Raw genomic sequence first — 21,179 nt, forward strand, 5'->3', positions numbered from 1 at the left:
GACCAGGAGGCACTCTGGCATCATTTGTCGACAGACTTCCAACTGACCGGCCCCACAGCCTGTGAGCCAGTCCCAGGAGGTGCTAGAAGGGGGGTTAATGGGAGTCAGGTGGCTGAGCGGTTAGGGAATCGGGCTAGTAATCTGAAGGTTGCTGGTTCGATTCCCTGTTGTGTCAAATGACGTTGCGTCCTTGGGCAAGGCACTTCACCCTACTTACCTCGGGTAGAATGTCCCTGTACTTACTGTAAGTCGCTATGGATAAGAGCGTCTGCTAAATGACAACGTAAATGTATGTAATTGAGGATCTCAGTGACATTGCACAAATTTCTTACTTTTGTATAACTTGCCATTGAATGGTTCTCAGTTAACAAGTAAGCCAGATTGCGTTTTTTGTGATATGAATACTGTTGACATATTTGCCATGGCACTGAGGAACAAACTTAGGGGTCTCTTAAATAACTGTCATCGGTCTTGAGGGAGGCACGGCTGAACGGGTGGGCTAAGTTTCGGTTCAAGACGTGTGCAGTTGGATCTCAGAGACCTGTCCACCCCTCTCTGAGCTGCGTACTATGTGTACTCTTCCAGAAGTTTCCCTTGGTATAAAAAGCTTTCAAGTGTCATCTTAGGCTGTGTATGATGTCACATTTGGGCTGGCCAAGTGGCAACAGCTGCCGATCCTTGCAAAAACTTAACACTCAAGCCAATGACCCTTTAATCTCTTTTTAGTAGCTGATGAAGCTGTCACAAGTCTTTACATCACACATTTAAGATCTACGGCATTTAGACAAACCTCAAAGGACCAATGAAAACAAAGTGCTTGGACGTAGAGAACAGAGTCATTCTGAGGATCAGTGGCTAGTGTGTTACAGTGTATTCATACGTCCATAATGGGCACTTACAACATGTACGAATTATAAGTGTGATTTACTGCTGAATCAAGTCAAATCTTTTTTCAGTATGAACAGAAACTGGGCCAGAAATGGCCATCAGCTCACAACTGTCTCAAAGGTGCATCTAAATTGTACTGCAACACGAGCAATGTAATTCAGGCATAGTTGGAGTGCTGTTACCATTTCCTACAGTTGAAATTGATTCCGCTTACATAATGCTGTATTTGCGGACACCTGGCAGAACATGCAGACACAGTCTTTTTTTAGGACCAGTGAAATAAGAACAGAGAAACTTGGCACCACAGCTCAGTGACCTCTTGAAGAGAATGTCCCTCTGGTTCACCAACAGGCTTTTGTTAACTGTTGTCGGAACAACTATGATTCCAGACCAGAAAACAAGCAAACACTAAACGCGAAATCAATCTCCTTGTAACTACTTTCAGCCCAGCCTCTGGGTCATCTAGCATCTTCATAGCCATGTAGACCACACTTTCCCCATCACAGAGCCATGTAGTAGCGGGCTAAGTGCTGTCATGTTATTTTGTCAGCACCAAAGAATGTGAAGTGGACACGCTCATTGTCTCCTTGTTGTCTGATGTGATGATTCCATCTCCACAGAGGCCTGAGAGGGACAGCGGAACCAAACAACCTCAGTCCCGTTTGACCCGGCCGTCCTATCCATTCTGCTTCATTGAGTATCAAATGTTTTCCAGAGGGCCCCTTCCTCAGTAGGACCCATCGCTGGACAACTCAATGGCTGACAGATCCCCCGGGGGAGGGGGGGGGGGTCGGAGCATCAATCTACACCTGACACAGGGTCTCCATTCAAGCTCATTCACTGCCAGAGACACGTACAAGAAACCCTGTCTCCCTTGCTTTCTCTTTTTTGCCTTTTTATCCACAGAATTTTGTATCCAATCGGCATTACCCCGACAACCACATGCCACGTAAAAAAAGTTTTTTTGTTGAGCGTAATAATCGTTCAGGGATGATATTAGGCAGCGTGTTGATGTATGGATGGAGTGTGTATGTCATCAGATGAAAGAGTACAACAATGAAAACATTGTCTTGGAAACCATCTTGTTCGGCAAGATCAGATACTAATCTTTGGGGTTCTTAGTTCATTAAAATACTAAGCCAACCCAAATATAATGAAAAAGTCAGTGCAGGTGTTTTGAACATTTGGTTTAGCAGGGAAACTTTGCATCTCTTATTATGATGTATGTACTGTATGTCTTAGTCCCTGTGGTGCTGCTCTGACCTTCAGATTTAGCCCAACCATTGCTAAACCTGATTCTATGGGGTGAGTTCATAATTCAAAAGTTACCATTGAGGGCAGTCAGTCAACTCTGCGAGTACCAGGCAACAAACAAAGCATGCTTATTCGGATCCTCTTATGGTTGAGAGTCACTCTTTCAGAGCTATTGTCAATGAAATGCAAGAGCTATGGTGCAGAAGTAATCCAGAACAAACAGTGTTCGCACAGATTTACAGCCATTCATGTTCTAACTCTGTCAGCTGAGTCATCTGGTGCCTTCCTCTCTGTTAATTAGTCCAGTTGTCCCATGTTTCCTTTCTCACCCTTTCGAACTCTCTGTCTGTAGTTATTTTCCCCTCTTTCTTTGCGTCATTTCCTCTATTGTCCAATTGTTGGTCACATTAGGGTCCCAGTGGTTAATGGTAGACTAGGGTGGGGAATGTGTGACTAGGGTTGTGAAGCCTCAGAGTACTTATGTATCATTCCTTCAAGTGGAGACAGATTCATGTACTGTGGAGTAAATGTGATTTTACATAAACTATTGAGGGATCCAGTTGACTATGATGCTGTCAAAGATAAATTAGTTAGCAGTCCTATGTACTCTTTGGAATAAGATTTGTCCAAGAATATAATAGGTATAATTAGCTATAATTTCAACTCTACTACTATATGACATATAGTAGCTTATTTAAAGCTTATAGTAGTGTCTGAAATGACACTGATGGTGGGGATCTCTGTCTGAGTGAAATTCTGTGTTTGTTTGAGCATCCATGTAACAGCCTGGAGTCAAGCTCACAGACTCTTGAAACTCCTCTAGTGAAAGACATGTGCCTATTGTTTGCCCATGAGGGGGGTGGGAGTATCCCCCACACCCCTTCCCCCACTACCCAACCCTCCAACCCCCCATCATGCTCTCAGCTGTGCTCACTCACTCGAGGCCAAGCCTAAACTAGCAAGAGCACCAGGCTCACATTCTAAGTGTCCTGGAGCACCCAGGTGATCAGAAGTTTGTGTTCTGCCTAGAGGTTCTCTTCTCTGGGGTTGCAGGGCTGAGGAGTTGGGCAGTGGAGCATGTTGGTGGTACTGCAGGCAACTCATATTTTACCTCGGTATATCAGATTTGTCACCAGGTATCAGATTTGTCATCTTCCCACTCAGGTAACCCCACTAATAATCTGTTAAGATTTGTTCTTGTTCATGCCTGCATTTGGCTAAACATTTACTCATGGAAAATGGCAATCTCTCTAGCCAGGTTTCCAACAACAGCATGTTTGTTGTTTTGATTGGTGAATTTAGTCTGGACTTTCATGTTTTAGCAAATTTGCATGTCAACCAGTTTGTTTTTTGGTGGCTATCATAGCTATCCGTGAGTCTTGTCGAGTCATTTATTTGATTAGATTAGCTTAGCTATAGGCACCATGAGTGTTCTGTGAATGTACCCTTTAAATGTGTAGTTCATGCTGCTTCTTATTATTTCCCATGGTAAATAATCCATGAACCCCAGGCAGTTCCAATTCCTTTGTATGGGGAATAGGTATTTATGACAGACCAACTATTGAGAATTTCCCAGACATCGTTAGACTAAATATTGTATCTCAACTTGTCCCAGCATGCATGCTCAGGACTTTGCTTTGCACAGTGAGAGGGGACAGACACACACACAACCTTATTTTGAATCTGTATTGGGTTTATCAGTGAGAAAATTCATATAATTCTTGAGTCTGTGTGAATTTACAAGATGCTGTCGTGTTGTGCTCCAAAATTATAAAACAATATGACATAGCTCTGTGTTTTATTCATCTAGACTAAACAATACCAAGCCAGACTGAATAACCAGTTTTCCTGTTTAAAACATGTTTCCTTATTAGTGGCAAGCACGACTCTTAACGTCTGCAAATAAATACATTGTAAATATTCGTAATTCCGGTTGCTTCCCCAGCACTTTAAATATTTACCTTTTAATGATGAATTGTACTAACATGTACAAAGAAATTCATGGAGAATATGCATTTGGGGTGTAGTGGCCTAGGTCATTTGTGGAATGACCTAGAGGTAGTTTTTTTTGTCTATGACTATGATTCTATGTTGCTGAGAGCACATTAACCCAGTGAGAGAAAGTGCTCATGTCTTGTCTTCTGCTAGACTCTGCTACTAAAGGGGGGACAAGTCCCACCCCAAAATGTGTTTTCGTATTCCATACACCATATTCCTCTAATAATCTCAACGTCACGCTGAGATCATGTTCTCTGTTCTCGGCTTTTCTCTGTTCATTCAGTGACTTTTAGTCTTGAAGTACCACATTTGTTATATCTGAATAGTCGCTGGTGACTCATGATCAGAGTTAAACCGCTGTGCGCTGGCTGTGCCATTGTTTTCCTATGCAGAGAGGGGTGGCGTCAAACGGAACCGCTATCCTTGGCGTAGCGCACCGCTCAGATTTTGTGTCGGTGTTGCGATCCAAGTCCATTTATTTAAACTTTGACCTCGATTGCCGCTGCCCATTCAAAGTGCAACCAATGAGCTAAGAGCTGTAGCCTATTTGACATAGCCAGAAGCGACACATGCAATTGGGGAAAAAAGTGTATTTCAGAGTTCCCCGAAATGTAGCTATGACACAACGTTAAAAAGTGTGTCACAGCCGTCACGGCTGTCGCTTTCGGAGGGCTGGAGGCTGTGAAGCGTAGCTTAGACTGTCCTGGCGTCTCAGACAGGTCAGCGACGGTCTCCGTAGTAACGTGGCAGTCCTGCATGAGCAGATGAAACGGAGCACATTTAACCGTATAGGCCTGTTGGCAACATCATCTGACAGTTTCGATTCATAGGGACATTTTGCAATTGGGCTTGAATGCAACTTTTAGAGTTTCTCAGTGACGTGTGTAGCTGTCAGCCCTTTCTTAGCGTTTTGGCTGAGACTCCAGACCAATCACTGACGTGTAGAATGATTATCAATGTCAGGAGACAAAGATGTCTTACCTGAGACTCCATGAAGTTCAGCAATGGAGCGAACAAGTCGCCATGAACAGGCATGGATGGCCCCTTAATAGAGGACCAAATAACTAAGGCTAAGAAGCCTATTAAAGTAAGCGTCGGTTTTGGTAGGAGACTGATTTGCATTGATCAAAATGTATTGCGGTATTCAAACAAGCAAGACATTCCACCAATGGTTCTATTAAATGAAACATTCAAAAGATTGTATTGTGGACAGTATAATAGCCTACCAATAAACAAAAAAGAATAGTGGATGTAAAGTGAATCAATAAACTTCCATGTCATAGTAGTATAATAGACTAGTGAAATCATTACTACAGTTTATAGGGTTAGGGAACTCTATCTCATAGGGGTCCGGCATTAGAACAGTCCAAGGGAGACATGCTTGCAAGTAACAAGTTTTTTTCTGACTGTTGCTGTGAGGGTTTTTTTGTGCAAGGGACAAACTGTACCCTGGCACACCTAACCTCCGAACCTTCCGAATAAATCAACTGGATATTGTCTGGAGAAAAATAACAAAACAGAGAGAGCATCAACAGGAAATAGCAACAGGAACTGGCTTGGTGTTACAGCTGTGGCATGCTGTATAATCCTGTTGCACGCTTGTTTCAAAGCTTCCGAGGTGTCGCTAGAAGTGGAAAGCCACTTTTGTGTCTGGGAATAGTGTGAAAAGGCTATAGGCTGTTTGATTTTAAATAAGGACAAAGCAGGCAGCAGACACCAGGGAATCATAATACGTTTGCATGACAATCAGCCCAGACAATGAATGCCTGGAGAAACTGTGGCACACAATATGATACCCTAGTTTCTAAGCCATGCAGATAAGGTGACTGTTTGGAATGTCAATATATTCTTAGTTAAGACCACAAATTCACTCAGACCTAGTGTGACAAATGGATGTCCCTGGGGTATTGTTGAGGAAGCCATCTTGGATGTGTGTCTGAAGCGTGTCTCAGTCATTCCTCTCCTCTCTTACTCCGAATAAGATCATGACACATGAACACTCACAGCACTTTTCTATATACTTTAGCAAAGAAAGACAAATGAAGGCAAGCAAAGAGAGAACATAAGCTTTCATTCTTGCCAAATCAACATTTGTTTAATAAGTTAGTCAATAGAGCATTCTCTTTTACAACAAAGACCCATTACACTGCTAGAGTAATGGGAAGTTCCCCTGTGAGAGGGGCCAGTGATTCAGCACATCCTGAGGAAGATCTGTAAGAAGGAACTACGTGTGGACAACAGGACATTCAAGGAATGCAGAGGATTCATGGTCAAGCCATCAACCCCCTCTGACTAACACAGGCGTAGGTGTGTGTTTGTGTGTATGTCCGTGGAAAGAGAGAAATTGTGGTGGTTGTTGGGGGGTAAAAGAGACAGATTATATTACATCTGGATTGAGATTGTAAATACATTGTTAACTTGTCATCACCAAACGATTTTCTTTACCAAAAAAAAAGATTTGTTAAAAACAAAGCTTACTTGGTGCATTAAATCTCTCTGTTTCTCTCTCTCACACACACACACACACACACTTGTCATCTCATTCCACGCTCTCATTGCTCTCCACTAGTAAAGAGTAAAAAAGCTGCGCGAAGAGGGGAGGGGCTGAAACGGTTGGACCCCATTGTCCGTCAGCCGGTGCGCTGTGAGCCACGTTCCGCGGAGGACCTTTTCGATGTGTTGAAATCAGAGCTGGAAAACCAAATACTTATGAGGCGTATGGCGAATCGTTTCATGTGACAGATATCTAAAACTGCATATCAACGGGTCAGTGGTGCTTTCATTTCTTTCTCGGAGACACTTTCAAGACACTTTCGAAATGGTGTAAGATATTTACCGCATTTACTTTATTCACTCTACCCAGAGGCAGTGGCCGTTCTACAGGGATTACGCTTCATACGGTGTGTTGTCTGCTTCGAAGCGAAATGTGTAGTTCGGGAGACAGCAAAGGCGTGCATGGGGATTTGATTAGAATGTATTCCGCTAATCATGACCAGCAATTTGAGAGTGAAATATGAGAGCAGAATGTGTAGATGATGCACTGCTGTAAACGTGCATAGGTGGTTACTGAAATGAAAGACGTATCCTTTCATCACCCATGGGGAAGATAAATCATAGTCACACATTGCTCTCTGGTATCTTATTACTTTCTCAGCAACATTGCAATTGGCAAAGTGATCAATTCTGTCCTGTCCGTGTGGAGCGTAATTCATGGTAACCTTCTCCGTATTCAATAATACCTGGAAGTTGGTGGCCAATTCCGTATTTTGTGATTTAAAGCAGGATACATGTGGGAAAGGCTCCAACATGAAGGACACATGACTGTAAACAAACTTTATCAAGGGATGAGTGATGCCCTGTAAAGGTAGGAAAAGAAGACACATATTTTAGGAACCAAAGTGATGTCTGGACAGCAGTTGGGATAGAGAGTAAGGGAAAGAGATAGAGGTGAGGAAAAACAGAAGCTCTACATTGCAGGGGATTATTAGCTCCACTCATTAAAAGGTAAACAGTCATCACCCCCTCTGTACAGCTACAGCCACAGTTGCAGCTCAGTCATTACAGGTGTACTGGCGTCTCTGAGGAATGTGACTAATCTGACTAATATATCTCCTTCTGACTGTCTGCTCTGTGATGTAGAATGCTGTAAGTCATTGTTGACTAGTTCAGTTTTCTCATTTTCCATTGATAAGATGTGTGAATATGGTTTTTTCATGACAAGCAATTGATACATACTTGCATTGAAGCTGTAATATGGAAGAATCCAATCTTAATGAAAGGGGTACATACAAGGAGGGGGGAGGTGGGGCTTGTTGCAGTTACGCCGTCCAGACTCTTGGTCCTGATCCTTCAGTTCCAGGAGTAACCTCTCCCCTCCTGCCCCCCAAACATCCGAGCCAATCAGAGAAGGGTTTAAAATGGTCTCCTGTTGACAGATATAGACCCTGACTGAAACTGTGTCAGTGTGTAATATGTTCTTCTGACTTCTTACTGTTTTGTTGAGAACCACCACCTGCATGGTCTAAGAGTGGAACAAGAAGCGATACGGGTAATGCGTGACTCCAACATTGACCACAAGGCTGGAGTTAGTGTACTCTAGATTTTTTGGGGGGGAGTGTTTAAAACCCATAAACCGTTCGAATAAGCAATTGTGAAGTATACACTCCACCTAGAGACTCACTCTGCTTATTTTTTTTCACAGATTAATGTTCAGTTATTAGTGGAATGTTTCATCATCTTTTTTTGCTGTAAACCTTAAACAATGCTTACCCATACAGATCTAGGCTAAAGGATCATACCCTAGATCCAAAAGGTTGATTGTGATGTTTTGAGTTTGACACTTGAATTGACAATGCTGCATTCATCCGTGTCAAAGAGCAACATCTGCCGTTGCTCTAACAAGATCTCTTCTTGAATGATGCATCTGAAATCAAACCCATTCCATTTTATAAACAGCAGGTTTCAACCTGTAGTTAAATTCAGGCTAACTTCAAGGGTGAATGTGAGAGCTACTGTCGCTTCCAGCGCTTTCTTGGGAGGTCCTACCTTTCATTAACTGCGATTCAGCATTGTAAATTCTTGTTGATCATTGACCATTCTGCTTGTCCATGTTTACTAATAAACCAAGCAGCGGGATGAGTATGTATACTAACTGCAGTCTTCATCTGTCTTGTGTTTACCCTTACCCCTCTACGTATGTGGGGGGTAGGTGTGTGTGGGGGTGGGAGGGGGGTAGGTGTGTGTGGGGGTGGGAGGGGGGTAGGTGTGTGTGTGTGACAAGGCTGCAGCAGATGGCCTAATAACACACACAGTCTCAGCTAGCGCCAGCCCCCTACAGGGTTACTCTTTCAGCCCCCTTTAACCCTACTTTAACAGGTTTAACTTAGAACAGTGCCGTTTTCATACATGAATGGAAAGTCAGTCACAGTTGACAGTAGCCATATGCCATTATTGTGACGAAAACATCTGTTGTCTCTGTATTTCTTCCTAAATTCACCTTTAAACAGCTCACAGGCTGATGTGCCACCGAGAATAAATCAATGGGTATTCCAAAGTGTAATTCCCCAAAGATAGAGGAAAGTCTGTAAGGTGGCTCATTTAGTCTCTGTCCAGTCTACACACAATATAGTCCATCCACATGGCAAGGAAGATGCCATAATCTGTGTCTTATCTGTCATGGATCTGTGAGGTGAGACATGTAAGTATGTATGTATCTGAGTCTCCAACATTATCAAATAAGTGTAGGAAATTACTTTGAAAACTTCAAAACAATTCTTACCCCCCAAATCCTTCTCCCCAACCCCCACCCAGACCACAAATGTTCAGATCTCCAATGTCTGAATGAACCAAAAAACCCAGAGAAATGTCTTTGTGGGCCAGTATCCCATCCTGGGTCTCTGTGTTTGGATATGGCATGATGGAGTCACACACTAAATGTACTGTATGAGTTGCTCCAAGGCTGTCCAATTGAAGTGTGTTTAGGCTGGAAATCAAACTGCCTTACTTGAGAGGTGTGTGTGTGTGTAAGTATCATGACCTGTGTGTTCCCACCTTCATCCATCCCACTAAAGGGTCTGTTATTACCACTGTGTCTTACCCTTTAATCAGAATACATGACTACATACCAACAATGGTTTTCACAATGGCCCTCACTGAAGAGTGAAGACAACACTGTTGTAATGAAAAGCTTTTCGCTTAAACAGCCAAATTAAATGTTTTTCCTCAGCCGTTTTGTTTCTGAAAATGGTTCAGTGGTTAAAACTGGCGTCGGAGGAAGAGGGATGATTAGAAACTGGTTGTTTTCATTTTCAGGGCGCATAAAAATCTACCTGTTGGCTATTCTCTTAATCTTAAAATGACAGCATTACAAAATTGTATCTTGTACATTTGTATTTTTTGTAATATTTGTATTTTTGTATTTTTATATTGTAATTTACGGCAACTGATATTTTATTTTATTGTATATTTAATTCTATTCTAATCCCACTTAGTACTGCTAGTTTATGTACCATTAGTATAGATAGTCCACATATTTAAATTTTAGGTCCCTATATGTTTATTGTATGCACCTTCCTGCCAAAGCAAATTCCTTGTCTGTGCAAACTTTCATGGCGAATAAATCCCATTCTGATTCTGATCTCTGTCTTACCTTTTTTTCAAGAAGAAGTTAAGATAAAACCTTAGCATCAAATCATCTTCTGCTAGATTAATTAAATATAATCATATCTTTTTCTCATGGATTTCTTTCTCCTGTAATGTGTTTTTTCTCCAGGGGGAGACAGGGAGCGGATGACAGCCAACCATGAGACCTACCTTCTTATGGCCAACACCCAGAATGACATGGAGGATTGGGTGAAGACCATTCGCAGAGTCATATGGGCGCCATTTGGTGGAGGTTAGTAGACACACACACACATGCAGCCAGGCTCTGTACCCGGGAATCATTTCATACACAGTGTGTTTCATTTTTGTGAGCTAATCGTTTCTTTACCTATGAAGGTTTCAGTTCAGTAAGTTGTCTCTGACTTTACAGCATATGTCACGCAAGTGTTGGATTCCACTACTGGCTGCCTATGACAAGCTGTAGTGCCTGTTTGATTGCAATGGCCTTGTATTTAAAAAGAGCATGGCAGTGGAGAGTGGAGTGCAGGGCAATCAGAGAGGGTTCCTGGTGCTGCTGTGACTAGATGGAGCTATGCCCCGCTGTGTTCTGTACAGCCTAGTTTGATGCTGATTGCAGTTGACTGCTCTTCAAAAGCGCGAGTCATTTGTCTTCGATGCCACAGAGAGCTGTGTCACTCCTTGCCGGAGCTCACTGCCTAATGCATGTACACGCATACACAGACACATGCATACACAGGCACACTCGAGTGCAGGAAACTCGGAGCCTATTGGCTGGTTAATACCCCTGAGGTGTGATTAAAGTCCAAGAGTCCTGCTGGTTGGGTGCAGGCAGGGAGATCTTAAATCTAAGCCCCTCTGTGTTTGGACTAGAATAGCAGCAGAGCTGTGCTTCTGTTATGCTGTCCCCCATGGCTTTGCTGTCATGTTCCTCTGAGCGCTCACTGGGTTGTTGAATTAACCAACAACTCTCTCCTTTAAGCACTGCCCATGAAGCCCTGGGCTTCCCTCTCTTCTTAGACCACATGCTCAAGAAATGTTACTATTTATCATTTGCAGAGTTAGGTAGAAGCTACCAGCCATACTAGGAACTATGCAGTTGCTTATGAGGGTTCACAAGGTCATGTTCATGGTCTGTTGTGAATTCAGGAAGCCAGCTGTACTGCACATTCTGACACAGAGATGATGTGTGGTCCTCCATACACTGAAATATCAGGTTTCTTTGGTGCGGATGATGGCGCATACTGAATTCTGGTCAGATCTTTGTGTGCAAATAATGTCATACAGGTGTGTTACCCAGCTCACCTTCCAGCTCCCACCCAGGGTGATTCCCAGCCAGACCCTCCCACAGACCGCTCTCTGTCTCAGGGAGATGGAGTTCCACTCATGCAGGCCCTCTATGGCTTTCTGAACATTACCGTGCCAACCCCAGGGTCAGAGGTCAGATGTCAAAGGTTGTCATTTCAGACAGATACCACGTCACCAGCCTCAGAGAAGGGTTGTGTTACTGTGATGTTAGTCGGGAGCCATGGAGCTCTTAACACCTAGCTATCTCTTCTCTGTCAGTTGAGCCAAGGCGTCTGTGTGTGGGCTGGCTGAAATCTTATACGTTACTGGATCTTTTATTTTCTTATGGCTCGCTAGGTTTTTGTTCTGTGACAAGGAACAAATCAATATTTCTGCTGAAATGTTAGTTTGAAGCTAATTTATTCAATAAAAACAAATTCATAAGCTTCATGATAATTTGTCCTTTGCACAACCGTTTTGCTTTGCGATGTGGCAGAGATGATATAAGGATGTTGAAACAGCCAGACCTTTGGGACAGAGGTGCCTCTGTGCATGTCAGTTCCTTCTGATGGCTACCCTGTCAGAACTGCAGTCCAAGCTCCTCTAATAAACCTGAGTCTACGGAGCTGGAGTGCTGTGGCTCTTCAGAGTGTGTGCCTCGGGCGCACTGACGTCCCATTATTAACAGGAGTGTCTACAGGAACATTTGTTGTGTCAGCTTTAAGAGAGGTGAGTGTGTCTGGAAATGCCACCACTCATTACATTACAGAGGCTTAAAGGCAGCAAGTGTTTCATGAAAACAATGTATTTTAATTTTAGTCCCAGAGTGGTTAAACTACATCACTTTTGTCTGGTCTATTTTTTTAAATGGCTGTTTAGGCTTCATAATCTAAAAAGATCTGAAGATCCTTCTTATTATGAATTAAGTAAAGACAGTTTCTCTTGACCCCATGGGAGTTTTTCTTGTACATGGACGCAGTGCCCAACGTGTGTGTGTGTGTGTGTGCATAGGCTCTATCAATGTCTGGAGACCGGAAAACTATGCAGATCTAAAGCTTTCAGGAAGGCCAGCCTTAATCCCTTCTTGTACGCCATCCACATGAGACCCCTTCAAATGTGAATCAGCCTTTTTCTACTGGGATTGACACAGACAAAAGGCAAGAGGAGACTGACAGGAAGTTAGAGATGTATGAATCGGTGTGTTGGTAGGAGCTTAGTGGGTGTACGTATTCTCTGCTCCAGTGGGTGAGTTGGCTGACTGACCACAGGCTCCAAAAAATACAACAACCAAGAAACCATTTTAATGAATCAGATGATTTGAACCTGTCTCTATTCACTTTGATGTCCTTTCAGTTTAAATTCACTGTAGCAGTCTTCCTATTTATTTGGTGTGACCAGCAGCTCTATTAGGTTGGTCAGTTGGTCAGTCCACAAAAGTGTGCCCGTCCATCGGTGGCCACAGTTTGCACCCTGGGAGGCCGAAATCTGGCATGAAGGTCAATCCTGTGTGTTTGAAGGTGTGTGTTTGTGTTCATGCCAATTGGCAAAAAGGGAGTGTGGAAGTGGACTATATCAAAGTTGCTTGTTTAAAGATGTCTGCTTCCACAAGAGCATTATAGCAACTTTCCAATATGTGTCAAGGTCAGCAAAACATATTTATGTGATTTTGCTTCCTTGTCAAAGCGCTAAACTAATTAAATATGTGTTGTCTGCAAATTAGCAATATGTATGTAACCATGGTCATAACTGAACCTCAGGCACTTGGTGAGAAAAGCTAATAATGGGACAAAACTGAACCAATTAAGTCTGCTATACTCTGATGTTCTAAGGCTGAGGGCTGTTCTAATGCTGATGCCTGTTCTAATGTCGATGCCTATGCTACGCAGGGATCTTTGGCCAGAAGCTGGAGGAGACGGTGCGCTACGAGAGGCGTTTCGGGAACAAGCAGGCCCCTATGCTGGTGGAGCAGTGTGTGGACTTCATCCGCCTCTGGGGGCTAAGAGAGGAGGGCCTCTTCAGGTTGCCTGGCCAGGCTAACCTCGTCAAAGAGTTACAGGATGCCTTCGACTGTGGGGAGAAGCCCTCCTTTGACTGGTTAGACTCTTAGACTTTTATTGTTGAAATTAATCCTCATTCAATGACCAGGCCAATTCCACAGAAGACGATTAACAAGATGTTCTGGAAAAATCCACATTCTGAAGTTGATTGAATTGGGCTCAAGCCGTAGACCTATTGGGGGGAAGTGGTTTTTCATGTTACAAATCTCATTCGTATTTATCCAAATCAATTTCTCTGTCCTGATTATATTTGCTAATTTCTGTCTGAGGCCAGTCAGGATGTTACATATTTCTTTCCCACACTAAGTCCTTGATTTGACTGGAAAATAAATGTAGGTATGAGAGTGGGGAGCTGAGAGCGTAGCTCCATAAACCCAACACTCACTCCTGTCACTGTATTACCATCTGACAGCCCAGACAGGCACACACCGCTCACCTGGAAACAGTGTTCATATGCTTGTCACTCTAACTCGTAGGCCCTTACCTCTTTAAGATGTGGTTTAGGCTGTCAAATCAGACGTTTATTTTTCTCCTATTGGTGTTGTCAACGTAATCCTTTCATTAGCCTCGGACAGGATTCATACAGCATGTTATATTTAAACATTTACTAACCTACATTTCTGTGCCGTCCCACTGAGTAACTTGAGGAGCAGCTTACCTTTTCCGAAAAGTCCCTCACTCAACTTTTTGAAAAGCAGTCAGCTCAATTTAGCCGACTAATCTACATGCTGGCGTGCAACTGTAGCTTCCGTAAAAAAAGAAAATGCACATGCAAAGCATAGCATTGTATTCAGTGTCATCCAACTCATGCCAATCATTGACAGTGCTACAGTGGAACACTCTCCCCATATTCCACATTCCCGTCGCAGGAAAGCGGAGAAGGTTAGCCTAGCTACATGGAGGCGCTAATTGGCCATGTTTAAGTTTAGCCTGTTCTCACACTGGAGGTGTAGCTACTGATAATTAATGCTGCTGCTGTGTGTAAAGCCTGTCAGAGAGGAAAGGTGAGGCAGCTTCAAGCCATCCTTCAGAGACACACTAGGGAACAGGGGCGGGTGTGGTTTAGAGCTCTGTGCTGTAACATGTCATAACTCAGCTCAACCCTTACCTTACCCTGAGCCCCCCCACTCCCCCACCCTCTCCGACCCTCATAAATAATATCTGTTTAGGATCTAATCTGTGTGGTACACCCTCCAGGGCCTCGACAGGAGGAGTTGTAAATCAAACACACAGGGCTACCCACTGATTTAAGATCAACTGATGATTGGCCCTTGTTTCTGATGGCCCAAATGAATGGACTACGGCTCCTCTTCCCCTCATCCCTTATGCATCCCCCGCTCCCCCAACTCTCTTCTGCTAAGTTCCGTGTCACGACATCTCATCTCACTCTTTCCACTGATTTGATTAGTTTGGCCTATTTCTCTCTCTTCCTCTTGCCGTCTTCCTCTCTCCGCTGATACAGTACATCTTTGTCTCTCGTTCTCTCCGCAGTAATACAGATGTCCACACAGTTGCATCTCTCCTGAAGCTGTACCTTCGAGAGTTACCCGAGCCTGTCATCCCCTTCTCTAAGTATGATGAGTTCCTGGCCTGCACCAAGATGCTCAACAAGGAGGAGGAAATGGTGAGAGGAGCGACCTCCTGAAATTACCCCCATTTAAAGCTTATGGTTTTTGGTTCACCTCGTGGTTCACTCTGGAGCCCTATTAAGCAAGAAAATTAAATTAAATACCTTTGTGGATTAATACAAACAACATGACTCTTTGTTCTGAACTGCAAGCATTTTTATATTTAAAGGTTAATTGGGCTGTGTTGTGAATTTGAATGCCATTTGAATTCTGTTTGAAGGTAGAACTAACAGCTTGCACATTACTGTAATTTGGATGTTATTATATCCACCTTGATGTCAGTTTATTTTCCACCACATTAGACCATAGCATGCCCATTAGTTATTTCCCCTGTGTATGAAACTGTGGTGTGTATTTTTTCAGGGAATGAAAGAACTAAAAGGCCATGTGGAAAGCCTACCTCCAGTGAACTACAATTTACTCAAGTACATATGCAGGTACAGTCCTGTACACAGGGTTACTTGTAACCCTCATAGATATTGTTTGACAGTACATCTCTCATTGGCATGAGTTGGCAGAGTTTTGTTGTGCTTCCTAGGTTTCTAGATGAAGTGCAGTCCTATTCCGGTGTGAATAAAATGAGTGTACAAAACCTGGCCACAGTCTTCGGTCCAAATATCTTGAGGCCAAAGCTGGAGGACCCTATGGCGATGATGGAAGGTCAGCATTTCTCTTATTGAACTCTGTCTGTGCTTTGTCTGTCCTGAGACGGGGTTCTGAGTGTGTTCTGGTGTCGTCAGGTACCGTGTTGGTCCAGCAGCTGATGGCTGTTCTGATTGGTCGCCATGACGTGCTGTTTCCGAAAGGTGACGACAGCCCCACAGCACTGGAGCTGTGCAACAACAACAACAACGACCTCCTGTCACCTCGGCGCCTCGGCGCCATGACGACGGGCCAGAAGCAGAACGCAGAGAACAACAACACGCAGGCTGTGAGGCAGTGTGTTTGGGAGACCCCCGAGTCGCCGCAGCGCCAACAAGTGGACAACGGCTCGTCACGCCCCTCCAGCCCGCGGAACGGCTTCATGGGCATCACTGGCCGCTTCGACCAGACCCGCAGCCCACCACTGATGGTGAAGAAGAACCCGGCCTTCAGCAAGGGCAGCGGCATCGTCACCAATGGCTCTTTCAGCTCCTCTTCCTTGTCGGATATCACCCAGGAGAAGAGCCTGGCCGTGCCAGGGGGGGGCGCCCTACAGGTCCGCCGCACCGGCACTCTGAAGGGCTCCGGCACCAAGATGGGCACCAGCGGAGTTCCAAATGGAGGCGGCGCTGGCGGAGTACGCATGGGCGTGTCCAGCACGGATGTGGTTAATGGGACCGTGAACGGACGCAATGGGCTATGGGTGCCCAATGGGTACGTTACACTACGGGACAGCAAGCCCCGGGACTGCCCGGCTGGGGAGCAGACGAGCCAGAACCGCCTGTCGACGTACGACAATGTCCAGAACCAGCAACAGCAGAACCAGCAACAGTACCAGCCTTGTCTAGTCAGCAGTAGCGAGGACAAGCAGAGTGTCGACAGCGCCACCTGGTCTACGTCCTCCTGCGAGATTTCTCTCCCCGACAACTCCACCTCCTGCCGTTCCTCCACCACCACCTGTCCAGAGCAGGACTTTTACGGGTGCCACTACGAGGACCCCTTACTCCTGGATGGGGCCTCCCAGGATGAGGCCCCCCAGCCAGGGGGAGGGGATGGGGAACACCAGAACGAGAATGGAGGAGGGCGGGGCAGCCGTGCCACCAGCAGCAGTGACAACAGCGACACGTTTCCTGTGAGCAACGGAGCAGGAAGTCACAGTGCCCTGCACAGCTTGGTGGCCAGCCTCAAGCAAGAGATGCAGAAACAGAAGTTGGAGTATGAAGCAAGGATCAAAAGGTACTCTACCTCAAACTACAGCTTGTACTTTACGATTGCATGCTCGGTTTCTGTGGCAATCAAATGGGAAGGGAATGGGAGTCAAGAGTTCTCAGGGTTCTAGTGATGTTATTGCAAGCATAGAATAAACAACCACTGTCTTGTAAAGGTTCAAATATATCATCATATCATCCTGCAACAGAAAACCAAAGCTTTCAAAAGACCTCAGAGGAGAAAGTTGTTGTTCTTTCCCTCTTCTCCCAGTGTCTAGTGCACCATACTCGCAACACACCACATATTTACCTATATGCAAATCCCATGTTAACCCCAAAGTGCTTAATGTCACCTACACAAGTTACACATTTAACCAGTCAGCCAGTGTGGTCCCACCTTTTATTCTGGTTTCCATTGTCATTTTCCAATGTGTTGTTTTCCAGCTTGGAACAGCGTAACCTGGAGCTGGAGACGGAGATGGTGGGTCTGCACGAGGAGCTGGGCCAAGAGAGGAAGAAGTACACCATGGTGGAGATCAAGCTGCGCAATGCAGAGCGGGCCAAGGATGACGCCGAGCGCAGGAACCAGATGCTGCAGAAGGAGATGGAGCAGTTCTTTTCCACCTTTGGTGACCTCACAACCGACCCCCGGCCAGAGCGTGCCAACACAATCTGGATTCAGTGACGGGGTGAGGGGCTTTACCATCTCAGTACAGGGTGTGAGAAAATGCCCAAGAGGCGGAGATGAGGGTCAAGTGAGAGCTCGAGAAAGAAGCCAACGGGGAGGAACTTTGGGGAGTCGGTGTGTGTGCTGCTTTGCGGGAAAGCCGCAGGACATTGAACGATGCAGACTGTGAAGGGGACTCGTTCCATACAGAGGGCAACATTTTGTGTAGATTCCGCAAACGGGCCAGGGAGTATATGTCAAAAGTTTGGAGTTGTCAGGAAAAAGGTGTCGTGAGGAAGAGCGGTGCATTGGAGAAGTGCTGCTTCTCCTCCCAAATGGCCTCTTCATCATCTTACACTACATATTTTCTTTCCATAACCATAATTCAAATAAAGGCCATCCATCAGTCAACCAAGCACATTTAATTTATAGAGCAATATACATCTATAAAAAGCGCGCAAGTGTTTCCATTGTGTACATGTTTATGTGGTTTGCACCTGGAGAGGTTGAGGCAGGAGTAGGCAGGATGTCAAAACAATAATAAAATCATCTTAAAATAACCACGGCTGAGGCAGAGGAGATTACGGTACCACAGGACGGGAGCGGCTTTGGGACAGAGCCAGGGTTCCAATTACTGGGAGGCTTGGGGGGGGTTTGACCCACCTAATCAAGACTTGGACCCCCCCCCCAAAAGAGGTAAAAACAACATGTTGGGGGGTTGATACACGCCCTGGAGCAGAAGTTGACCCCCCCCCCCCCCCCCCCCCCCCCGATTGTTATTGTATAATTCACACTCTGGACATGGCTACCATATGACAATAGTGTTTGATTTGATGTGTATTTATTATACAGGCATGTCAATTACATAAAGCCTCTTACTTTATCGAACTTTAGACAAAGGCATTACAATAGGGCGTTAGCTGGTACCGCGTAACCTTTTCTGTTTTTTACACGCCCGTGGACTACTCGACTTATGTAAAAAAAAATCTAGAGAGAAAGTATAAAGCTGGAAGATATTTCCTGCAGGGACACAAGCTCAGAACCTCATCAGCTGCCAGCCATAAACTGCTAAGACACTTCATAGAAACAGCATATTTCCTCTAATGACCCAACCCAATTTGATCTACCATTACAATTAGCCTACATGTTTGGTATCATGGACCTGCGTCTGAATATAGAGGGAAACAATGCTGAAAAACAAGAACATGTATCTGTATGTATGTATGCTTATGTGTGTGTGTATGTATGTATGTATGTATGGAAAAAGCTTGTCTGAATAGTAATATTTTAAGCAGAACTATCCATGTGTGACATTTTTATATCAAGGCTTTTCCCTGCACTTATGTTTTGTTTTCCTGCAACGTGGTACGAGTTGTTTGCTCTATTTGTTTTCTTGTGTCGCATTGAATGATATACAGGCTATGCTTCTGTGCCATCACACTTGGGCCATGACCAAAACGGATACAGAACATGTAAGTATTTTATAGAACATGGTAGACACTGCTTTTATGTCTGTACATTAGATTTTTCAGACAGGAACAGTCTGTAATAATGAAGAATGTTTTGTAAATATACTAAAGACTTTGGACGTAAGTCGTCATTCAACTTGTGATAAACCATCTCCAACTGATATGTATCATTAATTGAAATGTGTTTGATTGTGATGATAACACAACAAAATATCCACCTGAAATGATCTTGTGAAGTTTTGACGATTTTGTGAGTTTATGGGAACTGTCGTTCTTATGTACTGTAGGTGTGTAGATAGGCACTGTATCTGGTAATATACGTATAAAATGTCATGGAAATATACTGTTTCCACCCTTGTGTAAATTGCAATGTATTTCAGACAATACCACCTCTTGGTATGAACACCTACTGTTGATAACACATGGGAAGTGCAACTCAATTGTGAATGTGTAGCGTAACTGTGAAGCAGAGGATGTAGCTGGTTGTACAACTTCCGGACCATAAGTTAAGTTGGCTTAGAACAGTAAATCTTTACATAAAATGTGTCAGGTGCGCACGAGAGAGAGAGAGGGGGGAGGGGGAGAGAGAGGGAGGGTTTAACAACAGGAACATTTGAATTTTTATGGAAATCACTGTTTTCATGTGTGTAGGAAGCAGCTTTATTGGGACCTGTGGCTGGACATTTGTGTCTCTGTCACGCTGTCAGTGACAAGGGCCTTCTGGTGTTGCTGCTGGTTGAGAGGACCCCATTAGGCGGACCCCAAGGAGCGCCTGTCACAAATCTCACACAGGACGTCTGGAATGTACAGACGAAAAAGTGCCTGAACAACAGAGCGGGGAGGGGTGCCCACATTTTCTATTCCGCAGTGTTCACCAAGAGATAATAGGCTTAAGTCAAGCTGACAGTGTTAAACCAGAGCTGTAAATTCCATACAGAGACGCAGATTATTAGAGTGGAGGAAGGAAGGGGGGGGGGGGCAGCAGAAGGAGGGGTTATTTATATGCCTTGCTTGATACAAAAATACTTCAAACAGTTGTCAAGAATTATACATAAAAAATCATTTGTGTCCTTTGTTGTTAGCGTATTTCGAATCTTGTGTTTGAACAATGTCTTTCAAGGTTGTCATTGAAAACTGCTGTATTTTAAAGAAAAATACTGAATGTCTAGTACGAATGGTGATATAACCTGAGCAGCACGATCACAGAGTATGCTCTATGTCTCACTAGTGGTTGGTCAGTTTAGGCCGTGTCAGTCCTCAACTGTAAAGCAGAACAGTGTTGAGAGAAGCCACCAGAAAGTTCTCAGCGTGGTTTGGCTCTGCTGAAGCATTCTGTCAAATGCATGATGCACCAAACACTGGCTACGGGAGATGAGGTGTGAGGTATGCACAACATTAGTTTAAATTTGTCAGGTAGAGAGGCAGGTGTGATGTGTCTAATTGAATATCACTCTGCTGTTAGTTGGGAAAAGGTCACTGAACACATTTTCATTCTGCCCCATTTCACCTCATTTTGGCTGATACATCATTAATGGATGCTGGACTCAGGATTGGTTTCTTACGGTGACAGGGTCTGGAACATTACCGGAGCCTCAGTTGCCATGCAAATGCAGCTCTGTTTTTGGAGATTGGAAAGAAAGACAGATGGTAGCAGTGTGAAGCCAAAGAGAGAGAGAGAGAGATCTGGCACAGGCCTACAGTAGCAGATACAAGTAAGAAAAAAGCTTTTTCATTTCCAAGGGCAAAGGTTTTATTTTCAATCACATACATATATTTTTACATACACATTATCTTTAAAATGTTGCGTTTTCAACAGTTTCAATAGTATTTTTAGAACGGTTTCTTTTCTTTCCAATGTTTTGATGTGATGGGAACGCTAGCTTGAAGCTTGTACATTAACGTAAAAGCTGTCAGTGTTCACCAGATATACATTTTCAACCTGACATGTCAACAGAATGGTT

The 21,179-nt window shown here is 44.2% G+C and overlaps 1 protein-coding gene across 3 annotated transcripts in view; it reads left to right on the plus strand.

The window, feature by feature from the left end:
* Window positions 1–19,784, plus strand: part of arhgap24 (Rho GTPase activating protein 24) — a 54,306-nt gene extending 34,522 nt beyond the window's left edge. For 2 of the 3 annotated variants that reach the window (XM_067250602.1, XM_067250603.1), the window contains 7 exons: window positions 10,412–10,534; window positions 13,434–13,641; window positions 15,096–15,228; window positions 15,596–15,669; window positions 15,771–15,892; window positions 15,973–17,110; window positions 17,527–19,784. In XM_067250602.1, the coding sequence (XP_067106703.1) occupies window positions 10,412–10,534; window positions 13,434–13,641; window positions 15,096–15,228; window positions 15,596–15,669; window positions 15,771–15,892; window positions 15,973–17,110; window positions 17,527–17,767 (2,039 nt within the window). In that variant the 3' untranslated portion in view covers window positions 17,768–19,784. Of the gene's footprint in view, window positions 1–6,786; window positions 6,907–10,411; window positions 10,535–13,433; window positions 13,642–15,095; window positions 15,229–15,595; window positions 15,670–15,770; window positions 15,893–15,972; window positions 17,111–17,526 lie in introns of those variants that run through there. The other variant, XM_067250604.1, reaches the window with a different exon arrangement.
* Window positions 19,785–21,179: the final 1,395 nt, after the last annotated feature.

Source organism: Osmerus mordax, chromosome 14 (genome assembly GCF_038355195.1).
Source record: "Osmerus mordax isolate fOsmMor3 chromosome 14, fOsmMor3.pri, whole genome shotgun sequence".
NCBI lineage: Eukaryota > Metazoa > Chordata > Actinopteri > Osmeriformes > Osmeridae > Osmerus > Osmerus mordax.